Source organism: Misgurnus anguillicaudatus, chromosome 16, assembly GCF_027580225.2.
Source record: "Misgurnus anguillicaudatus chromosome 16, ASM2758022v2, whole genome shotgun sequence".
Taxonomy (NCBI): Eukaryota; Metazoa; Chordata; class Actinopteri; order Cypriniformes; family Cobitidae; genus Misgurnus; species Misgurnus anguillicaudatus.
Genome location: NC_073352.2, coordinates 30161465 through 30176679, shown reverse-complemented (window position 1 = coordinate 30176679; position 15215 = coordinate 30161465). Strand labels below are relative to the sequence as shown.

The following is a 15215-nucleotide window of genomic DNA, read 5'->3' as shown; positions in this document are numbered from 1 at the left end:
TAAGGGAGTATTTAGGTACAGCTCATCAATGCTGACAGACGTCTGAGAACAAAACAGATGCACGCTGCTCCAGGTTACACTATCCTGTCAGACAAAGCAAGTGATAACATCGCAAAGGTTAGTCTAGAAGCATCTAAATATGTCTGATGTGATATAAACTAGTAACATTAGTTTGCTCTTAAAGGGACAGTTCGCCCAAAAATAAATCATAATTTACTCATCCTCATGTTACAAACCTGTATAAACTCAGGCTGAACACAAAGGAAGATATTTGAAATGAAGCAGGAAACAGCAGCACCACTGACTTACATGGTAAGATGAATACTATGGAAGTCAATGGTGCTCAAAAACACTTGTTACAAACACTGCTCAAATTATCTTCCTTTGTGTTCATCAGAACAAAGAAATACAGGTTTGTAACAACATGATGGCGAGTAAATGATGACAACATTTTAATTTCTGGGTGAACTATCCCTTTAAGGCTAGCTGCAGTAATTTCCTTGACATTTACAAGGTTGACCAATGAAAAAACTAAAGCCCACTACATTCCTGGAATTAAATTAAACGCATATTTTCACAAAGAGTAAAATAAGCTATGACTGAAACTCACATCTCTGTAATTTTGGGATTGATAGTGGTATACGATAAATATCTAACACGCAAGTCAAAGCCTCATGTGAGAGTTCACATTCATCTTTATTTAAACAGTGTATGATGAAAATAAAATTAAGACGACAGTGTTTTCCTCCATGTTTAAAAAATATACAGCGGCACAACATGCGAGCTGTTTGGAAAGAGCTCCTGAGCGTCTGAGCTTTGTTGCAATAGACGGTATTGTTTTATACGATTAGAAGTAGACCGATTAATCGGTTTGGCTGATTAATCGGCACCTATAGTTCATTGGTGGAACAATCGGCTATCGGCAAAAAATCCATGCTGATTGTTTTTACCTCAAACAAAAATACACAGATAAATCCAACCCAAATATTTAATGTCATGATTATTACCATCAATTTGCATTAGTTTATATCCAGCTGGTTACTTTTTTCCACTGTTTTAGGTTAATAACGAGAGAAAGCGAACTATGCAGCTGTCGGCTTTATTTAACATCCAACTAATCAAAATCTAAATTCAGTTCTTTAATATCATCACTGCATTACATCTTTTGTTATTTTGATTAGATAATCATTAAGTGTTAAACCGAAGCAAATAAAATACAAGACTACACATATAATAGACATTTATGTCATTTCAGTTTTACCAGTGGGAGTATTACACAGAAGTATTTACTTCAATATTTATAAATGTAATTAATATATTTTTTATTTATACATTTATTTCATTTAGCACATTTTAATTACTTTTGTAATACACTTTATTCCTGTTTTATTCTTTTTCACACATTTTAATCAGTTTTTATTAAAATCACATTTATTTTCTTTTAATTGTTATTATTTAATTCTCATTTATTTTTTTCTCTTATAAATAGTTTTCTCCTTTCTAGAGATGGACCGATATGGATTTTTTTTTTTTTAGTGCCGATACCGATTTTTGTTTCATCAGCCTTAGCTGATGACCGATACAGGCTGCCGATTTTCTTGAGCCGATATTTGGAGCCGATACTGCTTTTGCTCACTCAATTAACATCATAAAAATGACACGGTGATGTCAAATGCAACAAGTCTCAATTTATATTTGTATTATTTTATATATATATATATATATATATATATATATATATATATATATATATATATATGAGAAATAAAAGCTATGATTAACTGTTAGGCAGAGCTTTTGATGTTGTCATGGAAAGGTTGGTTGTTTTTAGTCACATGAACTGCAATCGCTTACGCGTTCCAGCGAACACAACAGCCACGTATTGCCCGATGCTGATACACATAAAACTCGCAAAAATCGGCCCGATATATCGGTCTATCTTCGTTTCTATTTAAAGCACTTTGAATGACCTCTGTGTATGAAATGAGCTATACAAATAAACTTGTCTTGTCTTGCCTTTAAGTCTTATGTTTGTATTTTATCTAGTATCCACTTTAAAAACTACCGGTCAATTAATCGGTTATCAGTAAGTAGGGACCAACTTGGTTATCGGTAAAATCGGTCGACCTATAGAAAAAATACCTTTAAATGACCAAAATTCAATATAGCGCCCACACCTCAAATACACGGATGAAGAAAAAGCAGAAGTTTTCTTACACCATTGGCTGTTCCTGTATCTATCTGGTCAGTATTTCAGTAATGTTTTGAAAACATTGCTTATTCCTTTCCGCAAATAAACTTTACAGTGATTTGGAAACTTACACACATATCCTCAACCCCAACTATAGCCTCGATAGTTTTATACAACTACAAAATAACCTGTCAGGTCTAGGTTGGGAACAGCGACCAGATCTGAAGCATTGTGTAAACCACAAACATCACTGCTCATATAAGGAATGGAAACTCCGTGCCTGGACCTGATCTGTTCAATATGGTCCATTGGAAGTGCCATTAAGGCAAGATTCGATGACCTTATAGAGTGAACACCACATATGCTGCAAGTAAACAAAGCACAGCACATCCTTGTGAGGAAACGTGTGAATGGATATCTGAAGATGCATTTTCTTTCTGTGTTCGAAATCAAGCGGTGACATGTTTCTGAAAGTATGCAAGTGTTGAAATAGATCTCGAAGGACCGAGCACAATGTTCTCATTAACTATATTGCGTTTCCTTTTGAGGTCATATTTGATGTCTATATGCTCACTGGGGCGGGACAGTGAACTGACACAGAATTTGTGAAAACCTCATTACGCCCATTCGACACCCTGAATGAGTGATCGCTTTGAAATGCCTTGTTCGTGTATCGTACTGCAATGTTTACAAGAGCATGAGACGCATACATGATAAACAGCTCGAACTGTACACCAAAGATGGTTAGCTGTGGTTACATCATGATAGTAAAATGAAACCAGATGGATACTTACCCTGGACACAGTCAGGGGCATGTTGAAGTCTTTGCCTCCCTGAAGTCGAAAACCCCAGGGTGCAGGTCCATTGAGTGTTACACTATATATATTCATGGCCTTATGAGACAAAGATAGGAGGTTATTGTTTCCCATTTATCAATTGCAAAATAATAATATTAATATTAATAATAATAGAAGAAGCTCTGTGTTCAAGGCAGAAGTGTTTTATGTCCAAATATATGAACCTCATTCGTAATGCTGTTGACATCTCACATTAGTGTCGTCTGCAAATAAAACCTAACTATCTGTATAATTGGCATGGAACAGCTGAACAAAAGACTGCTTTATCAGCGTTTAACATTGAGATTACTCAATACAACTGGTAAAAAAATACTGTGTAAATGTATGGAGACGGACAATATCAAAGCCATTACAAAGTGAAGTTCAGAGAAATTCGAGAAGCTACTTTATTTAAATTCTTAAACAGGTAGGGACTAAAAATAAGCAGCTATATTTTCACTGCGTGGTGAACGTTATTGGCCAGTGATACACACTCCTTACCAAAATTAACCAAGTTTATCTGCATATTGATTACCATTATGTTTAACTAGTAACCATGGTTAATTTTCTTAAGGAATAGTTCACCCAAAAATTTAAATTCTGTCATTTACTAACACTTGTGTTGTGGTAAACCTGTATAAGTTTCTTATTGTGTTGAATACAAAAAAAGACACACATTTGATGGTACCCATTGACTCCCATAGTATTTGTTTTTCCTACTATAGAAGTCAATGAGTATCATCAACGGTGTGCATGGGTGATTCTCACAAAACCATTGAAACACCACGGCACTAATGATTTTAGCTTTAAAATGTGTAATATAGTAACATTAAAAAGCATCAGAATTAACACAATACTGTCTTCTACCTTGCACAATGTGTGATTTCAACATAAGAATTTATAATTGGAAATTTTATCTTATTTTCTGCTGAAATTCTCATTACCGCAATGTGTCCGGCTGTGTTTGAACATGCGTTATGTTGTAATTTAATCAAATTAACACAAAAATATTCAGAAAAAAAATAAATGGATGTTTTGCTAGACTACTTTAGATGACAGAAAAAATATTTACTGAATATTCATGTATAATAATAATGAAGAAAAATTAGGAAAATGATGTGTCCATGCCTGATGTTCTCATCCTCCGCAACACTTTTTGAGAACAGTTTAAGCACACATACAGAATTTTAATAAAGTTTGATTTTGAGTGACCAAGCACATGGACCAGTTACTTCAAGATGGCTACCAGGTAAGATCATTTTTTTACAGTTAATTTGAAATATTGTCTTGTCAGAATGCGTACACGACATTTTGATTATCATTACCGCAACAGATGCTTATTAAATGTTAATTTAATTAATAGAAGCATAATACTTTGGTTTTAAATGCATATGCAGAATCTCCAAATTATGTTCTTTCAGGTTTGTCATGTCATTTTGAAAATATGTCAGTGTTGATGTTTTCTGACTGTTGCGGTAATGAGATTTTTTAGGACTAATTTTTTAAATTATGTTACAAAAAGTGTTAAATGATAAGTAAAAGTTTTTAAATTAATGTTCCCATTTACTCCAGACTTTGTTTTCAATGTCTGGTGGGAAAAAAGTAAATTTAAGCAATTTTTACATTTTCATGCTTGACATTTTTAAAACCAAGTTTTCGTGAGAATCACCCGCTTACCATCACTCATCAAAATATCTTCTTTTGTTTTCAACACAACAAAGAAACCCATAAAAGTCTAGAACAACACGAGGGTAAATTATGATTTTTGGGGAAGCCATCCCTTTAACAAATCAACAATTTTAAGTAAGCAGATAGAGGGACAGAAACCACAAACTTTCATACATAGCCCACTTCAACTTCTCCTTTTAGGATACGCTGAGCAATTTCCCCACAAATAACATTTTTATTAATATAAAATAAACTAAAATCATCTCAGGCACAATGCGCCAATGCAACACTGTGCCAATTACATCACAGGTCGGTAACTGTAATGACATTACATTTTAAAGCCATTTAAAGAGCCAATCTGAGCCATAAAATCATGACACATCTAACTCATAAAAGGCACATCATATACAACCGTAAGTGTACCTGTCACAGGGTGGTGCACACGTACCTTATGCCACGGGCCAAACTTGTCACCTAAACCTCCAAAAAACCAAGAGGACAGTCTGGCACTGTGAGACAACCTGGCTTTCTCACTCCTAGCAAAAGTCAACTCCCTCCCCTCCTGCTCTGTGACACGGGTTCGCTCCACGTCTCTCCAGCTCCACAGGCTATATAAGGAATGTAAAACTACACCAAACTATTTCAGCCCAACACCCACGAGTCACAGAGAGGGGGAGAGAGCGAGGCAGGGAGTTCACGAAGAGAAGACATCTACTTCCTCACATTCTCTGGCCCTAGTGTAACATTTAAACCAATAAATAGTCAGGAAAAGACATCGGAAAGCAGGTCGGATAGGTGGGAAGCCAAAAGACTGTTCCTCTCGGTGTGCTTAACATATGTTTCAGGCTTTAACACGGTAGCGTATACCCATCTTTATGTGACAGCAATTTGAGAGCACAACAAAACTGCTTTGCCCTGTGGTAATACTGCAACCAAGAGATCATAATACATTCTGCAAAGTTCTTGCATTGCACAAATAGCATTAAACCACAGCGCCCAAAGCTGGTAAAGTTGCATTCAATACAAATTGATCTTTGTTCAACTGTAATTCATAGGAAATTATACACCTTGAAATGTCTCTTCACAATTTTTCTCTGACTACCTTTGATTATATTTGATCCCTGGTGATTTAAAACATTTTACTTTTAATATTCATAATGCTACCGTAAGCATGTCTTGTGTCTCAATTAAACAAAAATATTTTCTGCTTAACAAAATAGTCTGAAAAACAGAAATGCTTTGTACAAATACCTCACATTACTGTGTGACTACAATAAAAACTGTACTTTGGAAACCTGACAATGGCAAGGTTTTTATATTCATGCGTGTTACAATTTCACAATCCAACTAAATAATCACCTATATGACACCTACTATTTTTCTCAATGAAACCTGATGACAACTATACAAAACTATGCATAAACTTTGATATAGCCCTGCTATCATAAAGTCTAATATATAAATACTTAAAGAACATTTTTTACAAAATAAAAAAGGTTTACATAAAAATACATACTCTCACGTAAATGTATAATGTATTGCACAGTTGGCACTGTATGAATGGAAATGTACAATAACCAGGTATAATAAAATATTATTTGCTAAATGCCCAACTAAAATACAACACATTGATACTTTAAAGCCAGAAAGTAACAGCTATAACTTACAAGTTTTGCCCACAAGCATCACAACTTTATAAACTTCTGCATTACTGTAAAGCCACACGCACGTTTCCTATCAGTCTCTGTAACTTAGTAACGCGATTCACTAGTTAATAACGTACAGTTCGTTGTCGGTAAAACCTGAAGATAATTTTAAAGTAATGCATTTACCTTCTTCTGGTCTCCAGACATGGCAGCGATGATAGCCTCTGATTAACAGTTATCAAGCAAACTTCACAACTCTCTGGACTCGGGCGTCAGGTCGCGCGCAGGTTTTCCCTGTTGGATTTTCTTTTAGTAGGACAGCGATGATACGTCACGCGTCACGTGGGGACAGACGCACGGGCCCGGCGGCAGGCGCGCCCCCGTGTCCAGACATACAGTAAACTCTAATGTGTATATAAATACAGTGGGTGTGGATTACTATACGGGTGAAGCAGCACTCGATTGTTTTGTAAATACAGTTTGTTAGTTATGAAATAGTTTGGTTTTTAGTGGTTTGTTATTATCTGTGCTTTTTGAAAACAATTATAGCACAATTGTGCAAAAAGAAACAAAGACACAAATGTCAGAAAGCAACGTTACATTTAAAACTGATGTTTAAGATTTGACACAATTCCACATTCATTTTACAGAACTTTTTAGTGGTTAATGTATGTATTATATAACTTAAGTATGTATTTAACTTTATTTGAATGTTTTTCATATTTTTCATGTTCAACATGTTCATGAGTGTCCCCCTATGTGAACTTTAATTTCCTTCGGTTTTCCCGTCCTCGCATCCCAAGGGCGGGGCTAGTACGCGAGGAAAGGAAACGAGTGTTTTTTTTTAGCAATTTTGGTTGAATATTACACACACACCCACAAAAAAACATACATCATAACATAACATAAAATAATAAGGGGAGACAGATAACAGACCTTATATATGACAGAAGGAGAAAAGGAAATAGTTCTGGGAAAAGTAATCGCGATTAATCGCATACAAAATAAAGGCTTTTATTATTTAAAAAAAATATTTATATATAATATATAAAATATAAATATATATATAAACATAATATAATGTTTCTTATTGGTACATACATGAATGCTTGTGTATTTATATATACATAATAATTATTACACACAGCACATTCATATTTTATGGGAGGAAAAAAACTTTTATTTTGTATGCGATTAATCTTTGCCCAGCACTAAAAAATAATAAAAAAATAAATAAAAAATAATAATAATAATAATAATACATTTCCATTCCCAAATCTACAAGATCTAGACCATTATAACCTATCCAAGATTTTTTTCCAGTAAAAGAGAGGTTTTCATCCCGTTTTATTTTTAACATTTGTTAAGAGACTTGAAGATTTTTATATCTTTACAAAAAAATTAAAGGAGAGTTTTATCGAGAGCATTTAGGCTTTATGCAAGTAAAACTTCCCTAACAGAATAATTAATTTTAAGGAAACGAGGATACACTCATAAAAAATGAAAGTTTTAACATTTGTGGCTGTGGTTAAAACCTGCTTTACCCTCCTGGTTTGTCCAGTAGATGGAGACATAAGGTAACAAACAACTGTCTGTGGACGATAATGAATTTTCCCAGCACTCCCATTAAGAACTATGCGTCATTAAACTCATATCCAGCCTGCTGCAATAAAAAGTCAAACATATCCGGTTTACTTCACAACTCCAAAAGCTTTCTACATATTATTAAATAGAGCTCACGTAAGTTTAGTTTTCCTTTAAAAACTATCCCAACACGTTTGCGGAACAAAACAGGGTTTTACGGAAGCAGTTGATACTTTGTTAAACATGGCTGACGACGACTTCGGCTTTTCCGTCTCCAACAACGGAGTTCATGTTGAGGAGGATCCGGCCGCGGCGTTTCTCGCCCAGCAGCAGAATGAGATCGCGGTGATTGAGAACGACGACGCCGGGTTCGGTGCGCTGGATGACGGCGAACCTCTGCCCGCGAACACGTACACGTCTTTCGGAGGTGCGTGAGTCACAATGGCCTGTTGGCTTTTGTTTAATCAGAGTACTTATAAAGTGTTAAAATGAAAGAATACGCGAATGGATGATAAGAAAAATGTTTAAAGTAAGCCTACATGAAAAAGGAATAAGTTACACAGTTATTTACTTAAATGTTTACCATGGTATTTTTAGATATAGCACAGATGCTGTAGTAGCCTTACTTTAGTAAACTGCACTAAAATTGCTAGATACTATAGTTTTTGTAAACTATATCATAGTAGACATTTAAGTTTGCTACATAGTACTATACAGAATCCTTAGCTTATAGCCTACATTAACAAATACAGTATAGTATACTACGGTATTTTTTACGTGGGCGGGTTAAGATATAGTACCATGGTAATTTTTGAGATATATCTGTGGTTACATTATAGGTTTAGACGTGTGCTAAAGTAGCATCCCTTTTGAAAATACACTATTTTTACTACAGTAACTATTGTTTACATATGGTTACATAGTAAAAGTGTAAAGAACACAGTTTTGTTATGGTTTCACTACAATAATAAAATAATAAAAATGTTTAACCATGATATTTTTAGTAAAACTGTGGTGTAAACATTTTTACACATACTATATATAATTCATTGTAATTTTCCAAAAGTATTAGGATCCCAGTACCACATATTTACCATGGTATATGAATATTGTATAACTAAGGTAAAACGACGAAAAAATGGAATATGACACATTAATACAATCATTTACTGTAACAAAAACGAAAAAAGTCAACTAAGCAACAAATCACAAGATTTTCCTTTTAAACTTATAACAGTTTAGTGACACGACATTGCTTTAATGCTGGATTTGAGATTATTTTAAACTTTATACTCGGCGGCGGCCGGTGACTTCTCTTCCAAGAGGCGCAAATTCAAAATATGTGTTCAGAGTGTCATGCGTGTTGCTCATCATGTCAAAATATGTGTCACACACATGACGGGCTAAATATTGTGATGAGCTTCGCATCGTGCGCCCTCGAAAAAGAAGTCACTGGCCGAATGTTAATACTATCAAAATCCGTCAGTAAGCAAATTAGATAACTGATAAAGTCGAGACAATCAAGGTTGCTGAATGTTAAACTAAACCTTTGTTGCATACACACCAGCCCACCTGCTGACTAGATCTAGAAATGTCGAGAAAGACAAAGGTTTTCATGCATCCCCACTGGTTTGCCTCAATCCGGTAAGACCTGAAATGTTTGAATGACTGTTGCACTTAAACCTAAAAGCCGTTTCTCTTGTTTGGGCGCAGGTGATTTTGGAGAAACACAAGCCTCGTCCGTCAACGGAGATATGTTTCAGGTAAATGGTTTCATATTAAATGTTCTGTTATAGTTCTTGTGTATTTATATATTATATAACTCAACTGCCAGCTGTTCACCAGCACAATAACATTGTTGACATTACATAACCATTTACTTTAGGACGCCAACGGCACAACTGACAGCTACTCGGCCATTGCCCAAGCTGACATTCAGAGGCAAGAACCAGAAAGCTTGCGCAAATGGAGGGAGGAACAAAGAGATCGGCTGGAAGAATTAGGTAATATATTATTTCCTGTATAGTTATAAATAACGTAAACTTGCTAGACTGACAAAGCTGTCAATGAAGGCTGTTTTGCATGTTATTGTAATATACACACGTGTTAAACTTTCCCCTTTAAATTGTTGTTTGTGTTTAGATTAAGTTTGTTTTCCATTTCAGAAGGACTTACACCTAAAGAAACGCACATAAAAAACTGTAGTGTACCTTAGGTTTTACTATTCAAGCTGTTTTAAATTGTAGTGTTGTTTCCTACAAAACCCACATTACATAATGTACAATGAACGTTGTGTGAAAAGATAACCCTGATATACTGTAGCATACTTCATGGCCTGGTTTGCAGACAAGGCCGAAGCCTAGTCCTGAACTAAAATGCATGTTTGAGCTGCCTTAAAGGGCACTTACTATACAAAATCCACTTTTACAAGGTGTTTAGACGTAAATGTTTGTTGGCAATGTGTAAAACAAACACCTTTTTTTAATCCACATCAAACCAAAGCAGCCTCATTAGACATGCTGTTTTGATTTTCTTAGCAATGTGATGTCACACTGCCAAAGCCCCGCCCATGACTGACAGTCTTGTATTACCATAGTTTCTGCCTTCAGTGAGTTGGATGCTGTCTGTTTTTTTGTGCTTCTTTGCAAAATCGCATCTATTTTAACCAAAACATCACTCATAAGGGAGAAAAGAGTAGTTGCTCATTTGCATTTAAAGGCACACAACACAAACCAGTGTGTTTTTGCTCCCACCCAAATAGGGGCATTTTGGACATGATATAATAAATGATCTCTGGGGTATTTTGAGCTGAGACTTCATTCTGGACACAAATGAGACTTATATTACATCTTGTAAAAATGGCATAATATGGGCCCTTTAACTGAAAACAATGTGCACTGACATATCTAAAAACTAAAAATGTTATCTGTTTATTGCTCAATTTTGATGTAAAGTTTTGTGTAGGATTAATCTTTATATTTATATATTTTAATTCTGTAACAGTTTAGTGTGTTTTAATACAATAACATAAAATTTGTCTCTTTAGATTCAGCATCAAAAGCAGCTGAAGCTTTGTGGAGAGAAAAAGCCCGGAAGGAACTAGAGGATTGGCATGTACATCAGAATGAACAGATGGAGAAAAATAAAGCCAACAACAGGTATTTTCATGTTAACATCTTTAACGTATTCCTGTCATGCCGCATTACCACGTTTCTCAACCAATCAGAATAAAGCATTTAACAGCCCCGTTGTTTAAATGCCTATATATCACTTCATGCAGTTGTTATTAATAATATTAAACTGGATTAAAGACCCCATCAAATCCAAATATTTTGTCCAAAACAATCCTCTCTGGAATAAAAAGTTTCAACAGAAAATATGTCAACAATGAAATTGAAACTGTTCTTATGAAAACATTTCATGGGGTCTTTAAAGATTAAACATCATAGTCAATTGTTGTAATTCATTCTGCCCTACAAAGGCTAAGTGCAGTAACTACGCAAACACTGAAACCGAGAAAAATGCCCTTAAAGTTTTTTGCAGCAGCCAGTCAAACATGTTACTGCAGTTTTGGCACACAACGTTTCTTTGAAATGCGTCAAAATTGAACCAGGAGACTTTGTCACAAGACACAATAGATCTCACAAAGACTATTCCTTTAACTCAATTTTGACCAAATGCGTAGTTACTGCGCTTTGGCTTTGTAGGGCAGCATTGTATCTTACTGTTTAAAGGATTTACTCAAAAATGGAAATTCTGTCATTTGGTCACACCATTATGTTGTTACAAACCGGTGTGGATTTCTTTGTTTTGATGAACAGGAGAGGATGTTTTGAGAAATGTTTGTATCTAAGCCGATCATGAGCCCCATTCACTTCCATAGTATTGTTTCTTTCTACTATGGAAGTCAATGGGGCCTCTGATCGGTTTGGTTGCGGGGATTCCTCAAAATATCTTCTCTTGTGTTAATCGGAACAGGGACATTTGTACAGGTTTGTCACAACATAATGGTGACTAAATGATGACAGAATTTTCATTTTTGTGTGAACTGTCCCTTTAAGTACTAATGCATAAACTTACACTCTGGCAAATATCTCGCACAGTACCTGATTTATTTGCCACAGTGTAAACGCTTAAATCATTAATAGTTCAATAAGCCTTTATACTCTCTTAACAGTTGTATGTTTTACCATATGGAAAAGTGAGAGTCAAAAATGTAATTTCAAATAATCATTGTTAACTAGGAGAAATCTACAGATTAGAATTTACTAGTAGAAAGTACAAGGGTTTAATGATATGTACCATGGTAGTTTCATAGATTATGTGGGTATCAATCAGTAGCATGGTAACTGTTGCATTTAGCCATACCACTTTAAAGTTAAGTCTAGTTTTCTGATGTTAAACTGTTTAATTGATTAACTAAGTAAGGGTAAATATTCTAACACTGATTTATTTCATAGTCATCTTGGTGTTATAAAATAAGACTTAATGTATCTTAACACATTCTTGCATGTGTAGCTTGTGTAAGAAAGACTGACTCTTATCTCTTGTCTCTTTTGCACTTCCTTTCCACTCCTATTTTTGTTATTCTCTTTTTTCCTCTGCTGTCCTGCCTGATTGTGCACTAGGATCGCTGATAAAGCTTTCTACAAACAGAACAACTCTGATGACATAGGCTTGGTGTATGTTAACCATGTCCCTAAACTAACAAAATGTACTCTTGTTTAAATCACATGCTGGGGATTATATAATTGCTAGTAAATTTGGTGTCCAAAGTCATTATTTTTTTTTAGCTTTTTCAAATGGTTATAATTTTTCTTATTTTAATAATTTGGTACTCATTGTCATGGATCAAGAAAAACAAGACGGTACAGGCCATATCAATATATTTTTTGTAAAAAGTGTCTTATAAACACTGTTACTCTATTTTGGTAAAATAATTGACACTGACTAATTCAGACAACAGTAAAATTATGATTTTCAGCTATATGAGACACTTTTGGCAGAAAAAAATATATTGTCATGGCCTGTGATTCATGACAATGAGTACCAAGTTCAAGGTGCCGAAAATGCATTAATACAATGTTACATTGTTCTCTGATATCTACATAGAAGTTATGTAATTTATTATGTGCAAAAATGATCCAGAATCAGTTTTACATGCCTACTTATTTGCCTTTAGAATGAAATGGTCTATTATTACCTTATTTGGAAGGGTCTTGAATAATAATGTTGAGCTCTGATTGGCTGTTTCTCAGAGTAGCTCATTCAGTAGCTCTGTGTGTGTGCAAACAGACCTTATGTTTAAGCTTTTATCAGAGATACAGCATTTGAGGAAGAATAATTTTTTGGGAGATTGTTAATGGATGTTTCTGAGTGGTAAGTTTGTGGGTTTTTTTCAGTATGGACCTGCAAAACGCAAGCATAACGTCAATAGGAGAACTTCAGCCTAAACGCTAGCATATAGCATTAACTAGCATATAACGCTAACTCGGCAGTCACAACTTTGTTTTTAGTATTGTAGCGACATTGTAATTAATTTAATGTGTAATTTAATGTTGGGGCGTACATCACGACTGTGCCATCACGGTTAGTGTTATGTTGAGATTGGTCTGTTTTCCAGCGGTCTTTTGCATGCACGAGGTTTACATAAGGAGGAAGTCATTACCATGTACAGAGCTCTTATTATTCGTATATGCCTACAGTAAATACAGTTTTACATTCTACGGCACCTTTAATAAAACAATAGAAAATATAACTTTTTGAAAAATAATGACTTCAGACACCAAATGTACCTATAATTATATAATCACCCATAAACAAAAATGCCATATTTGTTCTTGTTTACATGCAAGGGCATTCATTTAATTTTGTATGTTTTATATTTTACCTTTATCTGTCTAGATTTGTCCAGAATGTGCATGTCCAGGATGTGCACATCATTTTTATTTATTTTAGTCAATTTAAGCCACAACAACAAAGTTGTTTAATGTTATACATTAAATTGCATTCTCACTATATAGTCATTCACATCCATGGGCCTTAGTGCATGTATTTTCAAATGTGATCAGATCACAAAGTCTTCCCATATTTAGCGCTGTTTATGTATGACTGATTTTAGATGACAGATACTTTTATACTAATTAAAAAGGGCCCATATGCTGTAGACATCTGATGATTCCCATAGCCATGCAATAACCAACGTCTGTGAGGTTTTGGTTCTCATGATTGTAACCCATCTCTGTAGGGCGTCAGAAGATGCTTTTCTGAAGGAGTGTGACGACGACAGTCCCGGCACAGAATGGGAAAAAGTGGCCCGTCTTTGTGACTTCAACCCCAAAACCAGCCGCCAAACCAAAGACGTGTCACGGATGCGCTCTGTGCTCATTTCTCTAAAACAAACGCCTCTGGTTCGCTAAAATATCTTGTTGTCCCTCACTGGCTTTCTTTCTTTCCCTCTTGCACTTTATTTGAATGAAGCAGAACATCTAACAAATTAAAGTTTTGGGGGGAGAAGTCATATGATGCGTACAATTTAGTGTATTTAACCATCATATTTATGTACCTTGATGTTTCATGGCGTCAAGAGTATTTAGTTTGGCTATTCCACATATTTAGAATTTTATACACAAAATATTAAAGTGTGCCTCCATTTATTTAAAAAAAAATAGATTTTTTTTACATCAATCCTAATGCAAAATGGTCAATGGTTTTACTAAAATGTTTGAATTATTTTTGATTGTTTTAAAACTTTTACAATTGACTTGATGTTTAGACGGCATTATTTCTTTGGTTCCTGAGATATTTTGTTACAATCTTAATGTGGACACAGGTTAGTTTTCTCTCTCACTTTATGAAGTATTTTATTTTCACCCTTCACATAAAATGTAATAATCTGTATCCAGGTTTGGTATTATCTGCTTTTGTGTGTTTCTGCAAACTGTCAAAAGGGATTAAGTTACATTCATAAGCTTGCTTATGTAAATATGAAACATCACTTTTCATTATTCATTAAGTTATGAATGTACTGCTTGATTTCATGTCTGAATATGACCAATATAAGTCAGCACAATATAGCAAGTCTTCATTAAACATTTTTACTACTTATTCTTAGCAGTTTGTGTAGTTTAACTCTATACATAAGGGACAAATAATACCAAATTCAAACCACATTTTTAATAAAGTGTAATGTTAACGTGGCATAAGTCTACAGCAATGAATACCGTGCCTAGATTTTTTTTTTTTTTTTTTGAATGTGAAATGTAATGTCTGGACTTCATGATGGAGCTT

The 15215-nt window shown here is 34.6% G+C and overlaps 2 protein-coding genes across 7 annotated transcripts in view; one reads left to right on the top strand and one right to left on the bottom strand.

Annotated features, from left to right (window-relative positions):
- The window catches only part of pdlim7 (PDZ and LIM domain 7), a 56240-nt gene extending 49554 nt beyond the window's left edge, over positions 1–6686 (bottom strand). For 3 of the 5 annotated variants that reach the window (XM_055177869.2, XM_055177870.2, XM_073854494.1), the window contains exons 1-2: positions 6528–6686; positions 2986–3084 (exon numbers count right to left, since the gene is read on the bottom strand). In XM_055177869.2, coding sequence (XP_055033844.2) covers positions 2986–3084; positions 6528–6548 — 120 coding nt within the window. In that variant the 5' untranslated portion in view covers positions 6549–6686. Of the gene's footprint in view, positions 1–2985; positions 3085–5118; positions 5305–6527 lie in introns of those variants that run through there. The other 2 variants (XM_055177871.2, XM_073854493.1) reach the window with 2 other exon arrangements.
- Positions 6687–7958: 1272 nt separating this feature from the next.
- Positions 7959–14593, top strand: cltb (clathrin, light chain B). 2 transcript variants are annotated; one of them, XM_055178163.2, is made up of 6 exons: positions 7959–8352; positions 9639–9688; positions 9811–9928; positions 10972–11083; positions 12554–12607; positions 14173–14593. In XM_055178163.2, exons 1-6 carry the CDS (start codon positions 8169–8171, stop codon positions 14342–14344), a joined length of 690 nt encoding a protein of 229 aa, XP_055034138.1. In that variant the 5' UTR covers positions 7959–8168; the 3' UTR covers positions 14345–14593. The 2 variants fall into 2 exon arrangements, with proteins under 2 accessions (XP_055034138.1, XP_055034139.1); XM_055178164.2 differs by lacking the exon at positions 12554–12607 and having other exon boundaries at positions 7963–8352.
- Positions 14594–15215: the final 622 nt, after the last annotated feature.

Bases quoted from the DNA above. Each gene is read 5' to 3' on its own strand.
- cltb (XM_055178163.2), top strand. From the start codon at position 8,169: ATGGCTGACGACGACTTCGGCTTTTCCGTCTCCAACAACGGAGTTCAT. The intron at 9,689-9,810 runs GTAAATGGTTTC...CATTTACTTTAG, and splicing joins TCAACGGAGATATGTTTCAG to GACGCCAACGGCACAACTGA. The intron at 12,608-14,172 runs GTATGTTAACCA...CCATCTCTGTAG, and splicing joins TCTGATGACATAGGCTTGGT to GGCGTCAGAAGATGCTTTTC.